The sequence below is a fragment of the Oreochromis aureus genome, linkage group 11 (assembly GCF_013358895.1).
Source record: "Oreochromis aureus strain Israel breed Guangdong linkage group 11, ZZ_aureus, whole genome shotgun sequence".
NCBI lineage: Eukaryota > Metazoa > Chordata > Actinopteri > Cichliformes > Cichlidae > Oreochromis > Oreochromis aureus.
The window spans coordinates 28524418-28549412 of NC_052952.1; the positions used below are offsets into that span (position 1 = coordinate 28524418).

The window sequence follows — 24995 nt, forward strand, 5'->3', positions numbered from 1 at the left end:
CACAGGTGCAGCAAACTAATAGGTTCCTATTCAGTCCTGTGAAAACAAATCCACATAACTCCTAATTAAAATAAATCCTCCTTCTGGTAAAATGTAATTATTATGAAAGCAAAATAATTCAGGCCATGTTAAATCTATGTTCCTTTAAAATATCAGTTTCTCTCACTGGAGTCTGCTGCTGCAACCAGCTGCAACTGTGCCGTACAACCTCTCTCCTTCCTCCTTTCTCTACCTTTTACAGAGATGGGCCAAAATCTACACCAGTCAGCAATTCCCAGTACTCAACTCCAAATACCTGGCTGCTGGACTAGACTGAAATCTCCACTCCCACATGTGTGTGGCTTATATCTTTCACAAACAAAAACAAAAACAAATGCATCCAATAATTGAACAGGAAAATATTCCTAACCCAGTGTTTCATGGGAGATTCTGTCAATTATTCCACCATGCCACATTTTACAACAATGGCAAAGATGAACAGTAGAAAAACTGTGCTGTAACTGACTGACCCCAGAGAGCTAGTGAATTGATCTGATCGATAAAAAGGTAGAATTATTGTAGGCTTGTTAGCTACAACTTGCTAAACTTACAAAGATAAAAGAAAAGAACAAAAGAAGCTCAATTTGCAGCTGTAGACATGTGAACAATTTTATTAAACTCTATGTATAAATTGAAATAGAAAGTGTAAATTATTACATAAACAAACAATCTCATTTATTTACAATGCAATGTAAAAAATAATTAACAAATATTAAGCTTTAATTTAATAGACAATTTAAATTAAAATTTCTAATACCAGAGTATCTGCTTTAATAAAGACAATGAAACTAAATTAATTACATCACCACAGTATTGACAACAGGCTGCCATTACAACCACACAGCTATCTGAAACCTGACTTTTCAGTTTATATGTTGTGCAATAACATCATAATCTGATGATGCATCCACTTTTTGCAGTGACATGTAGGTTCTCTCCTCCTGATGTAGGTTCACCTTTTTTCTTGAATTCCTTTAATAAGAAGAAACAGAAGCTCATTATTGTCTAAAAGTCTTGACTGCATTCAAAGAGTCAAAAAACATAAAAATACAAGTGGAGAAACATACCAAAGGAACCATATGTAGATTATGCAGAAGGCATTCAAAGTGAGAGATACACCAGCAACAATCCAGGGAAGAACTGTACTGTAAGAACCACAATGTTTCACATGAACTGCTGTAAGACACAAGAGAGCACACACAAACACACATATTTTATGTATCTTTTATATGTACACACACACACACACAGACACGCACACACACACACACACACACACGTGGGGGCTAAAATGCTGTGGGTGACAGATGTAAGCTTAGCTTTTTTTAAATTTTAGCGTTTCCAGGAGCCACAGCTGAGAGGCTAAACAGTCACATGTGTCCAGTGAGCTGCTGGTTGCCAACCTCTGCTCTACATCTATACAGTTGTGAACATACTGCACATATTTCATCACGTTGACTGATACGTAGTCTGTAGAATGTTGTTGAGAAATGCTGATTCAGAAATGTTTAATGCAAATATTTCCTTTGTTTTGGATATTTTTTGTTTTTTAGATTTTTGTTTTTGAAAGTACAAATTATTTTGCAGCGCGCGATACAATCACCATTGTCCTGAATGTGAGACTTTTCTGCTGCTGCAGTTAAAGTGCAGATGCAGTCAAGATTAAAAAAATTCTGAAATGCACTTTTTTGTTGTTTGATACAATATTTTCCTTTGCTGGAATAAAAATCTGCAATGTTCTGTGGCAAACTACTAGAAACAAATGCTCTGGATAGTTTTTGTTGTTAATTAAAGTATAATTTGGCATTTTATTTTATTTATTGCAGCTTTATTATCTACTGTACTTGTATTTACATAACATATAAGTAAACCATTAAGTTATATTTCAACCATTTGGTAGAGATCAATATTTAAAAACTATAAGGTCTATTAAAAAAAAAGATGGTGGTTATTATTAATTACCCAAGTCAATAAGAAATGGAAACAAACAAAAAAATCCATCTCCACAGTCTAATCTGAATTTCTGGAACTCTTTTTTTCTGGAGAAAAGGTAATTTTTACAGAACATGTTTACAAATATATATTAAAATTTATCTATGGAGAAAACCTGATAATAATTACTAAAGTAAATGCTGCACCTATAGCAATTTCTGACCAATGATGACTTTGATGACTTTCAGGAATTCCAGCCTAAAACTAGATGGTTGCTCTGCACTCGGGGGAAATAAAATGGAAAGGAAAAAGTTAAAAGTTAATACCCGTGGTTTCTGAATTATAAGTAGTACATGCAAAAACAGAGGTTGTGTTAAAAGTACAGTACTAAAAATCTGAAAATGTTAAAGTGGAAAGTGTTTAGATGAAAAGCACAAATCATCTTTTTTGGACAACTTGTTATTGAGCAGCAGGTTTTCTCTTTCTTCTCCATTTCCATTGTTGCTGACACATTCAACAGTGCTGTTGCCATGGTTTTTTACAGTTACACTGACAGTGCTGTTGACTGTGTGGTTTAATACAGTGGTAATGACAGAGTACTCAGTGTGGTGATTCAACAGAGGCCATTTGATGTTAGGTAAAGGAAACCCTTCACTGATGCACACACAGGTCAAACCCTCAGACTGAAGCACACATCCTGAGCCATTCTGTATCTTTGTATGCCCTGTAAACATGTAACCAGAATCATAAAACAGGGGACGCTGCAAGCCATAACATTAATATGAATTACAGGTTAAAATGCCATCGACTTACAAGTCACAGTTACATCAACATATGAAGTCAGAGTTGTGTCCAGATGTTTTACTGTACAGATGTACTGCCCTGAATGTTCTGATGTCACATTATGGACGACAAGTGTAGCTGACCCACTGTCATTGTGCAGCTTTGTGTTAGAACCACATTTAGACCACACAATCACAGATGGCGGAAAGCTTTCAACACTACAGGTCAGATTCAGAACATCTCCCTTCCTCACAGTTGTATTCCCAATGATCTGAGCAGCCCTGTTATCTGTAAAATACATTCAGTGATTTCAGTGGTATATTTATGGAGAGGGCAGGTTACACTGACATGTAATCATTCAACCAGAAAAATGAAGGATAAGAATGATAACAATGTGAGTTTAATTAATCCAAAGTGTAAAATGCCAAAAATGTCAATAAAATGCAAATTACAATTTGGTCACTGTACAACATCATCACAGGTTTCAAAAGGCTCTTAATACATTTCCTCTTACTTCCCCTGTATAGTGCAGTCTACAGTGTTCCTCTTTCTGAATAAAGTTTTACTCTACATCTATAAATAAAGAACATACATTTGTACATCGTCTTCAACTTTTCAAAATTATTTTAAATGACATTTTTGAAAAATACAAGTAGTCAGTGGTATCACTGTCTAAATATTTCAAAGCCAATATACACAGATGCTAAGAATTACTCTAATCTAAACTCACCATTTCAGGTACCAGATGAAACGAATATGACCACTGCTAAAAACGTTCTGCTTAAAAGCACAAAGTTGTGTACTTACATATCACTGTGATATTGACATCCTTCTTCAGGGTATTGTTCATATATGTAACTGCACAGATGTACTGTCCAGAATGTTCTGGTTTCACATTCTCAATGACAAGCCTGGCTGATCCAGAATAACTGTGCAGGTTTGTGTCAGAACTAAGTTTAGACCACTCAATCAGAGATGGAGGGAAACTTTCAACACTACAGGTCAGATTCAGAACATCTCCCTCCTTAACAATTGTAACACCACTGATTGTAATTTCTTTCTTATCTGTGAGATAAAAATATACATTTTACAATCATGTGATTTCTTTTTGAGACTCTCTGCTGATCATTCAATAGATTTAAAAAAGAAATAAATAAATACAAAAAATCAGAGGTTACAAAGTACTCACGGGTCACATTTACAGTCAAAGTCTTCTCTGTACTTTCTCCACCTGTGAAGTTGATATTGCAGGTGACACTAGTGTCGTGGTGCTCAGCTGAAGGATTGAAGGTGAAAGTTGAGCTGTGTCTCTGTGTTACATCAGTCAGATTCTCAGTCTTGAAATCAGTGCTGTTTCCTGTAATGTAAGATTCAGTCCCTCCTGCTCCTCTCCATGTCCAGGTGATTTCAGGAACAGATCCAGAGCAGAGACCAGGAGCAGTGCAGGTCAGTGTGGCCTGCTGTCCCTCTGTCAGTGTGGGAATCATTACTGTGGGCTTCTGACTAAGACCTAATGGAAATAAATTGCATTTATAGAAACAGATTAACTATCTGAAGTTTGTCTAGTACATTAATCTGTTTTTTCAAATAATAAGAAAGAACAGTGGTTTGAAATGAAAATGGTTAATGGGAAGCACAAGTTTTATCAGGAACTGCTGCAGTTCCTACCAGCTACCATAGAGGTCAACAATTCCCCAAAAGAATGAAAACTTCATTAAGGCCTTAAAAATACTAAATATGTTATTGTACGTGAACAAATATCTTGTTTGTCTGTATGATTGTCCTTGAAAAAGCTTTTTTCACCTTTAACAGAAACATTTACTCTTGGAATGAATGTGAATGCATCTTGTTTTCCATTCAGTACACCATGAACTCTGAGCTGATATGATCCAGAATCAGACTCTTTGAGATCATTAATGATGATGCTGCAGTTTTTCTGACTCACATCAGGCTCCAAACTTGACACTCGTCCTTCAAACCCAGACTGAGCTTTTGTGTCTGTGTTTTTGTTGCTGTGAAATATTATGTCAGCATCAGTGCAAAATTTTTGAGATGCTTCACATTTGTACCAAATTGTATGGTTGGGTGTAAACTCATCAGCATTAGTGAAAGAACACGGGATCACAACACAGAGTCCAGCCTCTGCTGTTAGTTCTCGCTCACTCAGAGTAACACAGTATCTTCCAACACAGAGTTGTTGTCCCCAGGCTGAGGCACCTGTTAATGCAAAGGGAAAGATAAATTAGTGAGAAAAAATATTTAGATTACAACAATAAACATGATATCGAAATAAAGATATTACAGTAACTTTTATGTTTTCACAGTTTGCATGTTTGTGCTGTAGTCTGCACAGCTACTATGGTTTTCACATTTCATAGCCTGTTATATCCAGGCTATGAAATATTCCTGGATATTGATTAACAACATCTCAGGACATGTTTAACAAAAGATTAAATTAAAATGGCACACAAGCCAAAAGATGATAGCAAAGGCACAAATTTATGATGAACTGTGGGTAATAATAAATTCTTATCATCTGGATAAATTTCAGAAAAAGAGTGTTACATACAAATATAAAAAAAATGTAAATACAAATATAGCAGAATTACAGTAAAGGAGAAGATACAAACCTGTGTCAGCAATGCTGCCTTTTACAGAGACAAACAGAGCCGACCAGATGAGAACAAACATGTTCGATGCTCGAAATGTTCAGTCTCTCCCTCCACAGAATAACTTATCCAGCAGATGAAGCAAACAACAAAAAATAAAATAAAGAAAAAGTCAACAGTTCACATCACACAGCTCAATAAAAGATGTATAATATATATAATACAATATAAATGTATATTAACTGCCAAATAAGAGGACAGCATTAGGTCACTGATAATATTTAATTAATAAATAATGATCTTATTCACCATCACTGCTACAGATGTGAAAAAGTCTTTACATTTATTCTTTTAAAAAGATTTTTTGAAACTCATTAAACTTTATTTTTACCTGTTTTGCTTTGTTCTTCAAAACTTCTCTTCTCACTGATGTTCGCTGACTCTCTAAACTGGAGCTTTTCATCCTCATCTCTCTTCTCTTTGCCTTCTTCCTCCTTCTTGCAACAAGATTTCAGGAAGTTTCTCAGTAAACCACTCAACTTTACAGACTGACATTCAAGTTCCTCTGTATGCTATATATAATTATAAATTTTTTTATTGTTTATTAAATAATTTACCTTTTTAAAACATGCTGTTATCTTGAGATTTTAAGATTGCAGTAATGGTGCTCCAACAAGTTCTATATATTCATATAGCATCAAATCATCATCATTCACCTCATGGCCCTTTACACTGTGAGGTAAAGATCCCACAATATTAGAGTGAAAACATGAGTTTTATATGACATTTAGCTTAACTTTACATTAGTTCAACATCATACCACCGATACAACATAATTTTATTGCTATATAAGTGCTTTCTTTTGTACTCAGTGTAAAAAAAAAAAGTTCCTTGAGACAGATTAAATACATTAAAGAACTTAAGAATTTAAAATAAACTCCTCCTCTCTCATTCCCCCCATTTCTGCATATTTAGTCATATTTCATGCCCAAATATGCAGAAGTGTTTGCTGCCTCTCTGCAAACACTTCTGCATATTTAAGCTTCTTATGTATCCATTTATATTCTGCAACATCTCTGCTGCTCTTAGTATTGCTGTGTAACTCATTTTAACATTGTTCTAACAATGCACTGCTCTGCACTTGTATTTGTGAAAATTATTTTGAACCATTTAAAATAAAATCAGTGCAGCAGTTTATTGTATGTGTGAGTCTACATAGCTGGACCCAGAGGATTGTGATCACCAACATTATATATGTCATAAAAAATTCTCTTCAGTCTTTTTCACATTACGATTGGCTTACTGACTTTCTTCTGAATTTGATGCCTGCCTTCACAGAATTCTAAGATCTAAGTCTAAGATTTAAGCTGAGACAGACAGTCATATTTATTAGAAATGAATGATACTTCCCAGATATCAAATTTTAACAACTTAATGGATTTCTTAAAAGCAGCTAGTTATTATTTTTCAAAATGTTCATAAATACCATACATTCATTCATTCATCCATCCATTCTCTTACCCTAATCCTCATCAGGGTCCCATGCGCCCTGGGCGGGGGCAATAAAACATTTAGTGTTGAGCTCTATTGTTCTTGTTATGGCCCTAGCAGGGCCTTTTCCTGAAATTGCCCTTGTGTGGGTGTGTCCTGCCATCTCTCCTGCCTTAGGTGCCATTTTTTTTGTACAGGTAACTCCCATCAGCAGTGAGAAGTACTTAAGGCCAGAGAAAGGTGAGCTCTAGTGCCAGAGAGCCTTGTTGGTTTGTAGCTAGTGAGCTGTGTGTGTGGTGATTGATTCCTCCTGCTCCGTGGAGAGGAGTGTGTGTTTGGTGACTAATCCTTTTGTAGTTACTTTTCAGTTTACTGACCAACACTGGAGTTTTCTTTCCTTAAAAGGTGATATCAGCTTGTCTGTCTCTGTGTTTAGTTATTAAGTTAGTTTAAACTAAGTATATAATAGAAAAAAGTGTCATCTTTATTGATCAATATTCTCTTAACTAATATCAAAAACATATTACATGAAATGACGTGACTCAAACATGACCACATGTGGCATCAGATAACTTCCTGTTCTCACTTTGTAAGTAACAGACTTACTATAAGCTTTAGTTTGGTGTTCGATATTTTGATATTTAAAGTTAGAGGCAGTCTGCTACAAGTTCTCTTTTGAATGGTGTCAAACACACACTTAAAAGCAAATCGAATCATAATTTCAAGCAATAATACTGCGATAACCTGTGAGAAATTTCAAATCTGTTGTTGTCTGGATCAGACCTGCAGTGCTGTACAGAGACTAACAGCTGGCAGACGTCTGAAATGTGGATCAGTTGAAACACCAATTGATCTGTGTGTCTGTGTCCATCAGCTACTTAAGTTTGGATACTTGCTGCAAAACAAATGAGGAAATTTGTATTTAGTTGAGTATTTCTTCTTTGTAACAATCCTGAAGAACTCAATAGTTTAACTGATGTTTTGCTCATCAGTACTATAAACTTGCATGCTGAAACTGCAAATATGGAGTTAAGAAGTGGGTCTCACAACAAAACGGCCACAGTAGAAGAAAGGAAGAAGTTCTAACAGTGACCAGTAGAAAACCAATAGAAATTCATCACGTTTATTCCATCACAAGGTTTATTTTTCTTTCGAAGCAGACGAGTGCCTGAAGGTGTAGTTCAAGGCCCAAAGCCACTAGGGTCAGAATTATCAGCATGGTTGCAAACAGGAGGTAGTGGTCACTACAAGCAGTTAATTGCTTAGCAGTCTTGAATCTTCCAGAGAAAGACTTTTCTCCCACCTTAATAGGCCTTGCATTAGTAGGGAGTGTGTTTCCACACTCCACAATAATGAGATATTTAATGAAAATGGTAAATGGCAAACACAAGTTTTATCAGAAACTGCTGCAGTTTCTCCCAGTTACCTTAGCAGTCAACAATCCCCTAATAGAATTAATACTCTATTAAGACCATAAAAATACTAAATATGTTATTGTACATGACTGAATATCTTTTTTTCTACATGATTGTCCTTGGAGTAGCTTTTCATACCTTTAACAGAGACATTTACACAGAGTCCAGCGTCTGCTGTTAGTTCTCGCTCACTCAGAGTAACACAGTACCTCTGTCTCTACAGAGTTGTTGTCAGAATATAGTGAGAAATATTTAGTAAATATTTAGTTTACAACAATAAACATGATATCTAATTTAAGATATTACAGTAACTTTTATGTTTTACATAAGCTGCTTGTTTGTGCTGTAGTCTACACAGCTACTATGGTTATATCCAGGCTGTGAAATATTTCTGGATAATGATTAACAATATCTCGGGCCATGTTTAACAAAAGATTAAATTACAATGGTACACAAGCCAACAGATGATAGTGAAGGCACAAATTTATGATGAATTCATCTATTTCACATGCAAATATAAAAAAAAATACAAATACAAATATAGCAGAATTACAGTAAAGGAGAAGATACAAACCTGTGTCAGCAATGCTGCCTTTTACAGAGACAAACAGAGCCGACCAGATGAAAACAAACATGTTCAATGCTCGAGACGTTCAGTCTGGCCACCACAGAGTCATAGAAGGTCTTCAGGAGTGGGCCATCCACTCCAAACGACCTGAATCTCCGCAGCAGGTACAGCCTGCTCTGCCCTTTCCTGTAGAGGGCGTCTGAGTTATGAGTCCAGTCCAGTTTGTTGTTCAGATGAACACCAAGGTACCTGTAGCTGTCCACAGCCTTGATGTCCATACCTTGGATGTTCAGTGGTTGTGGTCAGTTTCAAGTAGTTTTCTCACATTGCTCAACTGCTGCTCAGAAGCTTATACTTCAAAAATGTAAATGTAAACATTTTATACCAACCCTTTTCAGGAACACTTATTAATACTTCTTTGTATCCAAAAGTTTCCCAGATCACATGCACAGCTTTGTCCTGAACTCATATAAATGGAGGAGGCTGCACCAAATATGCTGATCAATTTGCTGTAGTGTCCCCTGAGATAAAAGGGAGCTGATAAAGTATTTATTATTAGTCCTTTATTTATCCAGGTAAAAAATCTCATTGAGATTAAAAATCTCATTTTCAAGAAATACCATTCGCTAATTTACTTAGGCATGGTTCACACACATGCTGTACCCAGACTCAGCAGAAGAGACTCCACAGTGGTCAACACAGCGTAGAAGATCGACTGCCCCCTCCCCTCTTTCACATCTATGCATCAGAGTTGAGGAGATCACAAGAGACTCCACCCATCCTGCAGCCCACCTGTTTGACCTGCTGCCCTCAGGTAGATGCTACAGATGCATCCAAACCAGGACTAGCAGACTCAGGAACTGTTTCTTTCCATACACCATCACACTACAGCACACACACACACACACAAACACACACACACACACACACACACACACACACACACACACTGTATCAACCTTGAATAGTTGGTATTTTTAGATTTATTTTTATGGCTAGCTTTTTTATTTATTTGTTTATTGCTATTTATTCTCCTACCAGGAAGTTGCTTCTAATTTAGCTGAACATCTGATGCCTTCTCGGTTCTGAATCATCTTCTGCTTCTCTGTCGTGTGTTGTCCCACAGGGCTCAATTTTAGGGCCACTGCTGTTTTTATTATATTTATTGCCCCTGGGTTCCATCCTTAGAAGGCATGGGATCACTTTTCATTGTTATGCCAATGACTGCCAAATTTATTTGCCACTAAAGCAGAAGGATGTCATCACCATAAAACCTCTTTTGGCATGTCTAGATGACATTAAAGCATGGTTGGCTTTAAACCTTTTCAATTTTAATGAAACAAAAACAGAGGTGTTAGTGTTTGGACTCAGTGGTCCCTGTGAGTCCTCCTTTATTGATTTGGGACCCTTGGAAGTTTATTTTAAACCTGTTATTACTGACCTTGGTTTTAAATTGGACAGCCAAATTAGAGCAGTGGTGAAGTCCAGTTTTTATCATTTAAGGCGACTGGCAAGAGTGAAATCTTTTCTTTCTAGGCAGCACCTTGAAAAAGTGATCTATGCTTTTATTTCTTCCCATCTGGACTACTGTAACTTTATATGGGGGTTATTCAGTTGCTGCTCTCACAGTTTCAGCTGGTTCAAAATACCGCTGCACAACTGCTAACAGGAACTTGTAAAAGAGACCATATAACCTCTGTGCTGGCCTATTTGGTTGTTTAAAAGTATTTTATAAATAAAGGTGATGATGATGATGATGATGATGATGATGATGATGATGATGATGACGACGACAATAAAAAGATTCTGAGAATTTCTTGGTGTTAAACAGGATTTTTTTCCCTCCCACTGTCACTAAGTACTTCCTCACAGGGGGTCATCTGATCATTGGGGCTTTCTATGTAATACTGTAGGGTTTCACCTTACAATATAAAGTGCCTTGAGAAAACTGTTGTTGTGATTTGGCGCTGTATATATGTAAATACATTTTTCTATGGTAATTCAATATGAGAAAACATACCACAGAGAGAAAACATGTTGCCTTTTATAAATATGAACCTGCTTTAAATACTTGTTCCCTCTATCACTGTGATCACTTAAACATAACCTTATATGGCATCACTGTACTCATTAAGTACTTCCTCTTCTAACGTAAAGGTCAGACTATCACTGCCAGCCTGTATGTTCACTGATGACGCAACAGAGAGCAAAACCATGTTGTAACCAGTCACTGAGTTAAATATTTGCATGCCAACAATCCCTACTGTTGTACACTGTAATGTACACAGTACAGTTCACCTTAATTTGAGATTAAAAGGCAATATTTGGGTTCAAATGTAAAGAAACAATTCACTCCAAATATCAGGTTAAGGTTTGCTTTGGCTTTCACCATTTGCAATATTAGCCAGGTGAAGTGAAATTTCTACATTCAATATGAATGTGCTATACTCTATTATAGTCAGTGTTGGGTAAGTTACTTTAAATTAGTAACTTAGTTACATTACTAGTTACTTCTCTAAAAAAGTAACTCAGTTACTTCAAGTTACTCGTTACTTTCAGAGTAACTAGTTACTCGGGAAAGTAACTTTGGTTTTACTCAGAATTCTCTTGTTAATGTGTTGCTTCCGTAACTGGATACCCAGCCAGACTGCCAGTCTTCTAGCTTGCTTACTTGCCACAAGTGCACTGTGCCACCTACCAATAGAAAGGAAAAAATAATGTGCACATTTCCTGGACCGTCGTTGACCGCCGCCATGATTCTAGCCTGCTTTTTACATCCAACACAAAAACTGCAGTCGTGGTGCTTTCGATTGTACTCAGAACTTGGAAATTCTGCCTTCTGAATAGGAAGATGTAGGTAACACCAGACTGCAGATGAGCTGCATACAGGGCTGGACTGGGACAAAACAATCGTCCCGGCATTTTGACTAGAGACCGGCCCACCATTATAGGAAAAATCATAAAGCCTTTGAATGAAAACAAACACTGTTGTGACAGTGATGTACACTGTTCTGATGGTATATATGTATCAATCTATCAATCGTTTGTTGTAAGACTCAGATAATTATTTTTTTTAAAAGCTAGACATTTTAAATGAGAATAATAAAGAAAAGTATTTCCTTGTGCCCCCTCTCCCTGTTAATGCCCTACCTGGCCCCTGGCAACACTTGGCTAGATCCGCCCCTGCACAGTTACCAGCTGTCAGCACCTTAGAAAAGGATCCTGGTGTTATTTGTCTCTCAGAAACAGTTCATAACTTCCCTTCAACTCATTCATGTCACCTAAAAGGTAAACCTGTTTCTCCATCACCTGTTCAGCTCTGATGATTCAGTAAGGACATCTCCTGGTTTCATCTGCATGTTTCCTCTCACCAGATAACCAAACCGATATCATGACCAGCAGCTTTACAGCTGTGGCTCCAACATCAGCTGATACTAGAAATTAATATTAAATAAATTCTAACAACAGCTGATCAAGCTTAAACGTGCTGCTGTTGTTTAACGCGACATCCGCTGGTTTCCTCTTTCTGGCGCAAAGTGAGCGATAAACAAACAAGAGAGAAAAGCCGATCAGCTGATCATTGATCAGTTTCGTGATTGAAGTAGAAACAGGAGAGGAGAGAATGAGAGAAGAAGAGGCAGCTGTGCAGCTTCAGCTTTGTATCTTTTTCATTGTAGCTGAAGTCCGGGACAAACTGTGTTCCTTTTCACCTCAGTACGAAACGCGTAATATTTTCTCTGAATACGAGATGATTCTGTTTTTAGGGACGGTTGGCAACTCTAATAATTAACCGTATGAACAAAATAAAGTTCAACATCAGTAACATAGCACCCACACAGCTGTATAGAAACTCCGTCATGCTAGCTAGCACGCAGTACGAAAATGTCAGCATACCGAAAATAAACTCCACCTAAACTTGGTTTATATCTGACTCCGATAGACTGCAGGTCATAACTTCTTACCTGAAGTTCAGTTCACCTGACACGCGGACCGGCGGCCGCTTCGGGTCTCTCCTCTTGCCTCTTTTCCTTCATCCACCTGCTGGCCTCCACCACTTGCTAATGTTATTGAATCTGTGGAAGCTCCGCGATATCCACCACACGAAGTAACGAGTAACGAGCCTATCTAAATCCCAGTAACGAGTAACGCGTTCCTGGTTTTGGCATAATAACTAGTTACCGTGCTCGTTACCACAATTATAACGTAGTTACTGTAACGCGTTACTTAATAACGCGTTAGTCCCAACACTGATTATAGTTATACATTCATTTCATTTCACAAATACAGGATGTGTTTTAAAAGACACAGAAAGAGCCACTGAAAATCCAACACCTTTGAAACTGAAATAAACTTAAACTTTAAGGCAAAGTAGATAAATTAATTTGTTAAGCTGTGAATCAGTTTCAGCACAGCACAATGGTTGTCATTAGTCAAACACTGCCCTCTGCTGGACACACATTGCTCTGAAACATGCTTCAGCATCCATGAAATGTGCAATTACATCATCTAACAATGTGAGGTCACCAGAAGACTGTGCTCTAGGGACCGATGGATGCGGGTCATGGTGGGCAGCTACACAGAAGAGCTGGAGAAGCAAGAACCCAGGCTAGCCTTGGGCTGATCCTGCCAGTTCCCAGCTAAGTGCTGCTAAATGTGCCTCCATATTAGCTATGCTAGGTTGCACATGAAAATGGAAATTAATAAGTAACTAAAATAATTTACTGGATGTGCCCTTGCTGTGCTGTATAAGTCATGGCCCAACAGGGTGGGTGAGGAAGCCCTAACAAACCTTTACTCCTTTATTAGTGGGCTGGCCAGGTCTATTGTTCAGTCATTGGAAAGCTCAGACTTTTATGTATCTACACCTAATTTTTAGTTTTGAATTCTAGTCTCTGACTCAGCAGTCCCAGCGAATACTAAACAGCCAGATTGTTGTCTGGAGACTTGCAGAGTTAATAGTTATGGTTGCAACATTTGGCAATAAGTGTCTGTCAGGTTCTTCGTTTTGAAAATGGCTAATAGATGAGGGGGGTAATAAATCCAGAAGAAAGAAAGAAACCAAACAGAGAAGATTTGTCAATTTTTTTCAGCTTTATTACAAAATGATTTAACGCAAAAAGATGGCTATGTTCCTATATCAATCAAACAAAAGACAACCACAAACAAAAATATCCTGGAAAGAAATGAGTTTAACAAATGAATCAAAAGAAAACCTGTGTGCTATCAACAGACACTGGTTTCTTTTCTTTTTTTTTGATTTCATATCAGACACTTTAAAGATCTTAGTGAAACTATGTATTGTAAATATTACTTTTCATTGTTTCAGTAAGGTAAAGTGTTCTCTAGATACAATAATTCTATATAAATGTATATAATTTGCATATTTCTGTATGATACACTGAATTATCAAAGAAAGAAAAAAAGGTCAGACCAAGATAAAAAGTTACCTGGGGCCTAACAAATATTATGCCCCGGGTGTTTGATGTTGACTTGGTGGGCATGTGGCTTACTCTGCCTGCAACTGGTGCATGTAAAAAATGGCCAGGGGGGGGGGAAAACAATTTATAATAAATCAAAGAGTAAAAAAAAAAAGAAGTTGAGCATATATCATTAAAAATGCAATAGGTAGCTTACATTTTTCTGGTAAGTTTTGATTGTTTCAAGAAAGACATTTAAGCTTAGCTTTAATATATATTAACTTTAACATATTGTCTTTGTCTTCCCACTCATTCTAAATGCCTTTTAATCTATACTGTCTCTTTTTTGCTCAATTCAAATGGTTAATATTATTAGACTGTGATAAACAGCTGAGAGAGCGAGAGGCTGACCTGTCCTTTTCCTTAAAAATTCAGTTGATTAATATTTGCTCAAAATGGGAACTATAATTGGCTTTAAGAAGTATATTTTTGGTTGACCGATATGCCAATATATTTATCCTTCTCAAATAAAGCATCAAAAACCAATCTGAGAGCATTAATCACTGAGGTGGTTCCATCTCGGGCTCCTAAATGGACATTCTGATACCTTAATAATGGTTTTCATTAACTCCATAACAAAACATTCCTCAAATTCCATTGGTTATAACTAGAGATGGCACGATACCACTTTTTTATGTCTGATACCGATATCATAAATTTGTATATCTGCCGATACCGATATGAATCCGATATAGTGTATTTTTTTTATCAATAAAACTGTTTTTTTAATATCTTGCTGTATTTTGTATAAGTTCATACTCAAGTTTAAATAAACAACAACACTAAAGCTATTCTGTTATACCTGTATGTAAAAAATACACTACGCCCAAAATATTTCATAGTTCAGCAACACTGATCAATCTAATAAACTTAAACCTACTCCATCCTCACTATTCTGGTATTTTAAAGAGTACTTAGCAGAAATATTAAGCAACCTAACTAATAGGGTTGCAAACTCCCAGCAAAAAAAAATACGGAACCACCCCCCACCCTCCACCTCATGATGCTTAATCGATGTAATCAACTTTAATTTGATGCAGGGTGAAAAAAAATGCACAGAAATAAATTATTTTTCAAGAATAATTAAATAGATTCAACATCTTTCTTCAACAGAATTGCAGACTGCACAGATGGTACCTTCCCAAAGGAAAAAGTACTAGCTTACTAGGGTATATTAGACTTAACAGTTACTATATACAGTAATGGACTTCTATACATTTTACATCAGATTAAAACTTTGGGTGTAAGATTCAGATAATTATTTATTATAAGCTAGACATTTCAAATGAGAATAAGGAAGAAAAGTATGTCTTTGTGCCCCCTTTTCCCTGTTCATGCCCTATCGGCCCCCCTGGCTAAACTTTGCTAGATCCGCCCCTGCACAGTTACCAGCCGTCAGCTACGTAGAAAAAGATCCTGGTCTAGAAAGTAATATTAAATAAATTCTAACAACAGCTTATCAAGTTTAAACGTGCTGCTGTTGTTCTGCCGCTGGTTTCCTCGTTCTGGTGCAAAGTGGGCCAAATACAAAAAAAGAGAGATGGACTCGCACAGAAAAGCCGATCAGCTGATCATTAAGCAGTTTCACGATTGAAGTAGCAGCAGGAGAGAGAGAGGCAGTCGCTCCATATATCGGTTGTTAAGCTTAACGCGGGAATGCTTTACAAACATTCAGAGATGAACTTACACACTTGCTTTACTTCTCTCTGGGATAACTTCCTCGGAGATGAAATGCTGGTTTGGTAGCGAGGCTCCAAATACACACAGCCGCTCTATCACGTGAGGCATACTGCTCCTACTTGCTACGGTTATGAGCCGAGTTACGCCTTGTCGCAAGTTTTGTGAGGTGTTTTTTTGATATTTAATGGATCGGATTACATTTTTTATTTCTCGCCGATATCCGATCCAGTAATTTAGGTCAGTATCGGACCGATACTGATACGTAATATCGGATCGGTCCATCTCTAGTTATAACATTCACGTTTCATTCACTGCCTCATTTCGCCCTTCTACCCTTTCTGGTTCACAGTGTTTCAACTCCATTATCACATTCTTCTCTTGGCCCTCCAATATGTCTCCTTCCTCCCCAGCATCATCTCCCCATTGTTCTTTGACCACTTTCTTAATTTCAGCATAGTCTGTCTTTGTGCTCTCTTGCTTCCTTGCTGCCTCCCTGCCACTGTTTCTTTTCAGCAGGGAAAAATCTATATTGGCATACTCCACCTCCTTTGGCCCACTGTTTGAGCTCAGGGTCTGAGTGTCTTGTAATGCTTGACTATTATATACCTGTTAAAAACAAAGGAAGAGAGACTCATCTTGTCTGTCTTGTACATTTACATTGTTTCATTCTGGGTTATTTTTCTTTTTATCAATCAGCTTGATGAAAGAACTGAAGCTTAAAAAAAAAATCCGAAGCTGCATGGCCCTGTGTAAAAAAGTTATGGTGGTGTATCTCATCTTTGGAAAGCGGAGTTTAATTTCTCTCGCCGCACCCATGCCTGATTACTGCCACACCCATTTTCAATCAAGAAATCACTTACTCTAAATAGGACCTGCATGACAAAGTTGAGTAGGCCTCAAAATCATGTTGCAATACAAAGAAAGTCAACAACAAATAAGAAACAAGGTAATTGAGATGTATCAGTCTGGAAAAGGTTCTAAAGACATTTCTAAATCTGTGGGAATCCACGCGAACCACAGTGAGAGGCATTATCCACAAATGGCAAAAACATGGAATAGTGGTGATCTGGAGTGGCCCGCCAACCAAAATTGCCCTAAAACCTAAAAACATTGTGAAAACTCATTCAAGAGGTCACAAAAGACCCCAGAACAACATCCAAAGAACTGCAGGCCTCACTTGCCTCAGTTAAGGCCAGTGTGCGTGACGCCACCATAAGCAAAAATGGGCAAAAATGGCATCCATGGGAGAGTTCCAAGATGAAAACCAGTGTTGAGTAAATGAGCATAAAGGGGAAAAAAACTGTTTTGCCAGTGATCCAAAACTCACCAGCAAGTCCACCTCTGAATGGCTTAGGAAAAACAAACTGAAGACTTAGGAGTGGCCTAAGTAAACTGCCTTTTGTGTTGACTTTTTTCTTTGTCTAATATCTAAAGTTGTTTTATGATCTGAAATATTTAAGTGTGACAAACATACAAATAAAATAGGAAACTAGGATGGGGCAACCACTTTTTCACACCACTGTATACAAGGAGTTAATTAAAAAATCTAAATAATCTTATTATTAAGGCTAATCTTAATCTGAACTACTTTCTTTCAGAACCTTTATGTAGGAACTTACAGTAAAATGTAAACAAGTAAACTATGGATGCTTCAAAGATATCAAAATTTGTGCAGAAACTCATATTTTGACAAGTAAATCAAAAAATGTCTGATGAATTAATACCAGTTTATTTTGATGTGTCTCCATCTCCAAAATCTCATCTGAATTTCTCAATTTTTGAATGTTCTGATTTTTTCTGAAGAAAAAGACAGAGAGACAAATTTATGTTCAAATTCCTCTACAGAAAAAACCTAATAATAATTAGACACCTGTAGCCTTACCTGTAGCAATTTTTAGCTAAAAAGCAAATGATTGTTGCAAGAACTGCCCCAGTGAAAAAGACAATGATGACGTTCACGTATTCCAGCCTAAAAACTGTGAATTGAAGTGAATTTAAAAAAGGAAGAAAGTTGGTTCCGTGTTGCTTAAAATGCATACATTACATGTAAATGTGTGTTCGAAGATTGTGTTTTTACAAAGATTGCATTAACAAATGTGGTCCTAAGAGGTTAAGTTGGTGTTCAAAAGTGTGTAGTTGGAAATACTTACTATTATTGTCTGGCAAGTTTTTTTGGATTGTGAGACTTTCTTTTGCTTCCCCCATTCCATTGTTGCTGATACATTCAAAAGTAGTGTTGCCATTGTTTTTCACAGTTAAACTGACTGTGCTGTTTACTGTGTGGTTTGACACAGTGGTAAGGGCAGAGTAATCAGTGCGGTTCTTCAGAAATGGCCAATTGACAGTCGGTAAAGGAAACCCTTCACTGAGACACACACAGGTCAAAACCTCTGCCTGAAGCACACATCCAGAGCCATTCACTATTTTTGAAAACCCTGTAAACACATGTTTAGGATCATTAAACAAGTGAAGCATTGGTTTTAGTGTAAAGATGACGTTCTGATTTGAGATCAGTGCCGTCTACTTACATGTCACGGTCACATTGACATATGAAGTCACAGTTGTGTGCAGATATTTGGTTGCACAGATGTACTGTCCAGAATGTTCTGCTATCACATTCTGAATGACAAGTGTAGCTGATCCAGTGTCATTGTGCAGATCAGGATAAGTTTTAGTCAGAAGGATTGTGGTGGTACTTCTCCAGACTATAAGAGCTGGGGGGAAACTTTCAACACTGCAGGTCAGATTCAGAACATCTCCCAGTTTAACGGTTGTATTTCCAATGATCTGAGGCTTCCTTTTATCTGTAAAAAACATTTTAGTAATTTATTTAAGAAATGCATTGAAAAAAATAAATATCAGAAAACAAAGAAAATAAATTAATTTAAAAAAGACTACAGAAGAATAGCCATATGAAGAAGAAACTTAAACCTTTTGCTGAATCCACGACTGATCCATTGATCCTATGCTGCTATGCTGTAAGGCAGCGGTCCCCAACCCCCAGGCCACGGTCCGTGAGTCATTTGGTACCGGGCCGCGGGAGTTGAGGCTCGGGTGTGCTAAAACTAAACAGAGCTCCCTGAAAGGCACAGCGAATCACATTAGCCATATTTGTCACATGAGGTAGAACTCCAGTAGAGAATGTAATTTAACTCTTTCTGCACCACTGGGTGAATGAGACGCTGACAGATCGTTTTTTTTTCTTTCTATCGGGTTTCTCTTTCTTTACTCGAAGAGATCAAATTATTGGTGGGGACAGGGGCGTTTTTAGCCCATTTTTGGGGGTGCTGAAGCACCCCCAAAATGAATCAAAACACCCCCAGAGATTTCTTACTCTTTTTGACAATATTTGCTGTTTGTGTGACACACTACTAAAAATATAAAAACCATACAGTACTTGGTTGAGACCAGAGGCGGAGCCAGACATTTGAAACACCCGGGGCTTAGCCCTAAAGGGTAGTATGCATGTGGGATTTTTTTTTTTTTGTGGGGGGGGGGTCATTCAAAAAAGAATGACTTCATATAGGGAAAAATATATATCACTTATGCAGGACACCTTAAACTATTTTTTTAATTAAGCAGCAAGGCAGAACAAAATCAGGGCTGTATCAAGACACAGGGACTAAACCCCAATTCAAGCAGACCCAGAACTGATCCGGAATTAAAACAGGACTACAACAGTTCAAAATCAGGACTACTTAGGACTTAACCAAGACAGAACCAGAATCAGAACTAGATGATAGCACTAAAATTCATCATAGACCTACACTACACTTATTTTTTAATTCTACCAAAGTACAGTATTTAGATTCGGAAAAGTTTATATAATTATTTAGCCTTGTTGTGCAAACAAGCCTGCATAACTTAATAAATATATAACTTGAAAAATAACAAACCTAAAAAGAAACACTAGCTACGAGATACATGAGTACCTATGATACGGTGATACTTTTGGTAAACAACCATTTGACTAACATGTCTGTCTCACCTGCTCTTGTTCCATCTCTGTTCTGTCCTCATTCTCCATCTCCCTCTCTGTTCCTCTCTCTCCCTCTTTGTGCTGACAATCATCAAATATACAGTTGAAACCAGATATTTACGTACTCTTCAGATCAAAAAACAAACACTTTTTTAATTGTAACATCAAATCAGACTAAATGTTTATTTTTTTAGATTGATAAATATAAAAACATATTTGTTAACTTTAAGAGTAAAGAGAGAAACTATCTGTATTTCTTAATTGCAAATGGCAGCAAATTGTATTCAAAATTGAGCCACACTTATGGAGCTCCACAATTCTTTTCCTGGTGTTTTGGTTGATATCTCTTGATTTTCCCATTTCAAAGAAACAGGCTCTGTGTTTTGCCTTATATGCATCCACAGGTGTGCCACCAATTTACTCACATGGACTCTACTAACCTATCAGAAGCTTCTTAAGCTCAGAATGGAATCGTCTGGAGTTTTCTTATTAATTAACAATAAACTTAGTGTATATGTACTCCTAAATTTGATGAAAGTGATAAAAAATAGACAGCTCTGTCTCTCTTTATTCTGACATTTAACTAATTCAAAAGATATTTCAATATTTATTTATCCAAAACAAAACAAGTTTACTCTAAATTGATGTTGTACAGTAAAAAAATGTTCTTGTGTTTTCCATAAAGTGTATATAAGTATCTGCTTTAAACTGTGAATATACTGCTGTGCAGAGGTGTGGACTCGAGTCACATGACTTGGACTCGAGTCAGACTCGAGTCATTAATTTTATGACTTTAGACTTGACTTGAAAAAAGGTTGTAAGACTTGTGACTTGACTTGGACTTTTACACCAGTGACTTGGGACTTGAATTGGACTTGAACCTGTTTACTTGAAAAGACTTGATCCTAATCTAAAATTTAACATACAACATACATATAAAAACTGCGGACCATTAATTCACTTTATTCATTCATTCATTCTTACCACACTCCGTATGTATGTGAGCGTGGGCTGTAGCACAGCCAATCAAATTAACCAGATTTGAAAAAAACAAGAACAAAAACGCTCGAGCCAAAAATGCTCCCAAGAGTAATTTCTTTCGGGTACATAAACTACGAAGTAGTCAACAAAAAACGAAATGCAATATGCAAAACGTGCAAGAAGAGAATCACAGACGGAGATGGAACAACTTCCAACTTTGTCCGACATTTGAAGTTGCATAAAGAACGGTAGGTGGTGCTTTTTTTTTTTTTTTTTGCTACGATGAGACAGCTGACTTAGCTAACTTCATCTTATTAGCAAATGTTCTTCGGGCGACGTTGATGATACTGTTTGGCTTTAACAGGTATGATATGTTTGTCATGCTATTTTAAATCCGGTCCTGCAAGCGCATCCAAGAATAACATGCAACTTGTTAGCTCAGAGTTGTCGGTGAATGGTGAGCAGGGTCCGTTTCAGAAAGTGGGTTCTGTAGCTATACTCAGTCTCTCTCCGTCTCCTCCCCATCATTAACCCCGTAGATTTAACCCAGTTTAGACTGACAAATATTTATTTTACCATCACATCACAATTCAAAATCACTGTGTTTAATTTGCAATTAGTGTATGGTCGTGTTTAACTTTTGCATGTCTGAGCCAGGGAAAATAATTTTTTTTTGGTTAGAAAATCTGGCCCACCTTAGTGTGTAATTGAGTAGTCCTGCTATACATGGCCTTTTTCTTCTGTCATTTATGTCAATACATCAAATAAAATACTTTGATCTTGTTATTAGCTGTTTATTTGCAAAGGTTATTCTCAACAGGGATGCTAGACAAAAACGGCGTTTTCTACAGACAGCCTAGCATACGCTCTCCACTTGCGAGTGAAAAAAGAAAAAGAAAAAATTGCTCCTATTGGTGTTAGAGTTTACCATGTCAGCCAATCAAAAAAACGATAAGGCAACATGTGACATTTGGTTGTTTAGGGAGAAGGGGAAGTTTTTAGGAGTGACACCCGCGACGGAAAGCGGGCGAGCGAAAGAAAGAGAGAGAGAGAGTTTTCATATGTGAGACATTAGTGACGTTTAGCGTGTTTGGAGGCTGTAGTTAGTTTGTTGTGTAGTTATTGTTTTGTATTGTGTGTCAGTTAGACTGCTGAATTTCATATTTGCTCTAAAAAAGACATAAAAGGCAGCTTCCAGTGTAAACGCTGTCTCCACATGGAAAACTGGACTGTTGCACCTCCTGCTGTCAGACCTGCAGGGTTTAGGCCTGTGCTGTTCTCCTCTGTATTATAATGAACACAAACTACATTTTTTGGACTGGCACAAATAATTTGTGTGCCTTCTTATTTGATGCAGCACACCTGATTGTTCTGTAAATAGATTTAAATGGTTATATAAAAAACGCCTGAGGCCTTGGCTGCATTTTTAGGTAAATAGTACCATATAACTTTGTTTGCAAAACTTGTGCATAATTTTTAGAAACGTACAATTTCTATTTGCATTTCAAGTTATGAAAATGATTCGTGATGTTGATTCATGTAAAAAAATATAACTTTTTCTACTCGGATTCTGAATTTTTTGTCTGAATTTAGATCAACTGTGCTAATATAGTATACCAAAATGAAAAAAATAACTCAAATTTCAGATATTTGAGGTTGTGCTGTAAATAATGATACCAAACAAGGCAAGAAAAACATATTTTAAAGGTGAAATATAGAGGTAAAATCAAAAGTAGTCAAGAACGGCCAATTATACCCGGGACCCCAGAGGGTTAAAAAAAAGACTTGAAAGGACTTGAAATTCAAAGTTTCGGACTTGGGACTTGACTTGAAAGTTGTCTGTCTTGACTTACGACTTGACTCTGACTTGCTTGACTTTACTTGAGACTTGACTTGTGACTTGAGGATAAAGACTTGAGACTTACTTGAGACTTGCAAAACAATGACTTGGTCCCACCTCTGCTGCTGTGTATTGAAATTCGTTTTGCATAGAAATATACTGAACAACATACAAAGCATAATATATAAAATACTACCAGAGTTTTTTCTTTGAAAGAAGCCCCTTGTGTCCATTCTTGTATATCAGCACATTACTGAAACCGATTTATTTAGCCGTGGAGGGTAACAACTGAAAATATGAAATAAACACACATGTAAGCTAAGAGTCTCTAAAGAAACAGCATTGTTGTTGTTCAGCTTTTCATTTCGCCATTTGTTGATTCACTTGAAGAGCAAGTAACGTAATATGGGTCAAGTGATCAGTTTGATATCAATCTTTCATGATACACCATCATATTTACATTATTTGTACAGTACGAATGATTTGCTTTGGTACCTGGTCGAACTTCAGTTCTCGTCCGTCTGCCTGGCTCCGTTTCTCCAACAGCGCACTCGCAGGCAGCAGCTGCCCCGCCCCGCTTAGTGCCTGAGCTCGGATCATACCAATATTAGGGGGGATTTACGCACAGTCGTAAATTCCCACAGTGTGCACTATGTGCTTCGAATATTGTGTGTAGTTTTTTGTTTTATACAGTTGTCAGCCAGGCATCTAACTATGAAAAAATTACAGTCCAAAAGACCCCAGGCTTCTGAAAAAACAACCCGGGCTTAAGCCCAGTAAGCCACCCCCTCCGCCACTGGTTGAGACGTAATAGTTTAACAACAAAGGTATAGCTAGCTCCCTCCCCACCAAAATGGTTTGTTCCAGCTCGCCTCTCCCCTACTCTGGCTCTAGCTCCCTGTCTGCCAGAGCGATGGTGTCTGAGACGCAGCAGAGCGGAGGTGTGATTGCCTGGCTTAAAACAGGACATGATCGCTGCATTTAACCTTCAGTTACTCTTTATATAGTTAGGTAGGAGTCAGACCATGTTTCTTTTTAGCTGAAAAACATTACACCCAGGTAATCTGCAGTGTTGAAAACGTGTTTTCCGACGATGTTCGCTACCCTACAATCTGTCCTACTCTGTAGTAAGATCAGCGACATCTGACCGTCCTGTTGCTCCCATTGAAATTTATACAGCCTATTTAAAATCGAAATTTTAAATTTTCCGTAGCCTACTGTTGTTACCTCTGTCCTGTTTGAAATGGAATGAGAGAAGCTGCTTATTTTGTCATATGTGCATGTGCCCAAGGTAGCTAGCTAACTGGAACCCCATTAACCTTATAACTCCTGTTGTGTGTGTGTGTGTGTGTGTGTGTGTGTGTACAGAGAGACAGCCAGGTTCATAATGGATATAAGGAAGTTTTTCAAAAAAAGGAGCCACATTCAGGTAAAAGTGTAAGATCAAATGATCCGTCAATCAAGAATAATGTTGGATCTGTGTTTCACTATTTATATCTTTTATTAGATGTTCATGTGGTTTGGTTATTTGCGTTTTGGTTGAAAGTACACTGAGAGAGGACTTTTTTATTAGTGATCATAATAGTATTTTTTTTCATATTAATGTAGTTTTTTCATCTAATTGAATACAATCTATTTGTGTATGATTGTCAGTCCAAAGAGGGAGAGAGGAAAGAGGGGAACGTGAGGAGAAATTACAAGGTCAGGAATAACCAGGTAAGAAAACAGACAGGGAATAGTGACAGGCAAAACAGAAATTGTTAAACTGACAAAGACAAAAAACCTAATTTTACTCATTACTCAATCTGGAAGTTATGTTCTCCCTATATTAAAGCTGCTATACAGAATCTGCAAAACAAACAGGGTATATTTTTATGTTGTTCAGCCACAACTCTACTAAAACCTCAGCCAGTAATAGGTAGGCCAACTTTTGGATCATCTAGTTGTCTGTGTGACTGCTGCAGTACGTGCACCACATTTGCGCACTATCAGAAAGTGCCAAACGGTGCCCTGGTGGAGTGAGGAGCTGTAAAGAGAAGCAGAGTGCTCTGTTTATATTCTAAAAATGTTTTAAGCTAGCTTGTTTCAAAGATTCTGTACAGCAGCTTTAAATGTTTTCTAAAAGCACACATACACTTACCTTATCAGTGTTCCTCAAACTTTTTACAGTGTGCACCACCTGAGAAAGTGTCAAGCTCTCC

The 24995-nt window shown here is 37.3% G+C and overlaps 1 protein-coding gene and 1 long non-coding RNA gene across 4 annotated transcripts; both read right to left on the minus strand.

Annotated features, from left to right (window-relative positions):
• Window positions 1–399: 399 nt before the first annotated feature.
• On the minus strand, window positions 400–12854 carry LOC120442586 (sialic acid-binding Ig-like lectin 10). 2 transcript variants are annotated; one of them, XM_039619292.1, is made up of 10 exons: window positions 12800–12854; window positions 5755–5860; window positions 5385–5487; window positions 4558–4971; window positions 3944–4264; window positions 3562–3819; window positions 2785–3042; window positions 2572–2695; window positions 1107–1184; window positions 400–1011 (listed from the first exon to the last, which is right to left on the minus strand). In XM_039619292.1, exons 3-10 carry the CDS (start codon window positions 5443–5445, stop codon window positions 903–905), a joined length of 1623 nt encoding a protein of 540 aa, XP_039475226.1. In that variant the 5' UTR covers window positions 5446–5487; window positions 5755–5860; window positions 12800–12854; the 3' UTR covers window positions 400–902. The 2 variants fall into 2 exon arrangements, 1 of the variants encoding a protein (XP_039475226.1); XR_005614786.1 differs by having other exon boundaries at window positions 1107–2695.
• A 3322-nt stretch (window positions 12855–16176) lies between these two features.
• On the minus strand, window positions 16177–19033 carry LOC120442828. 2 transcript variants are annotated; one of them, XR_005614961.1, is made up of 5 exons: window positions 18926–19033; window positions 18523–18798; window positions 18145–18429; window positions 17877–17970; window positions 16177–17791 (listed from the first exon to the last, which is right to left on the minus strand). It is a non-coding gene; the product is annotated as an uncharacterized LOC120442828 (long non-coding RNA). The 2 variants fall into 2 exon arrangements; XR_005614960.1 differs by having other exon boundaries at window positions 18523–19013.
• Between the last annotated feature and the right edge of the window lie 5962 nt (window positions 19034–24995).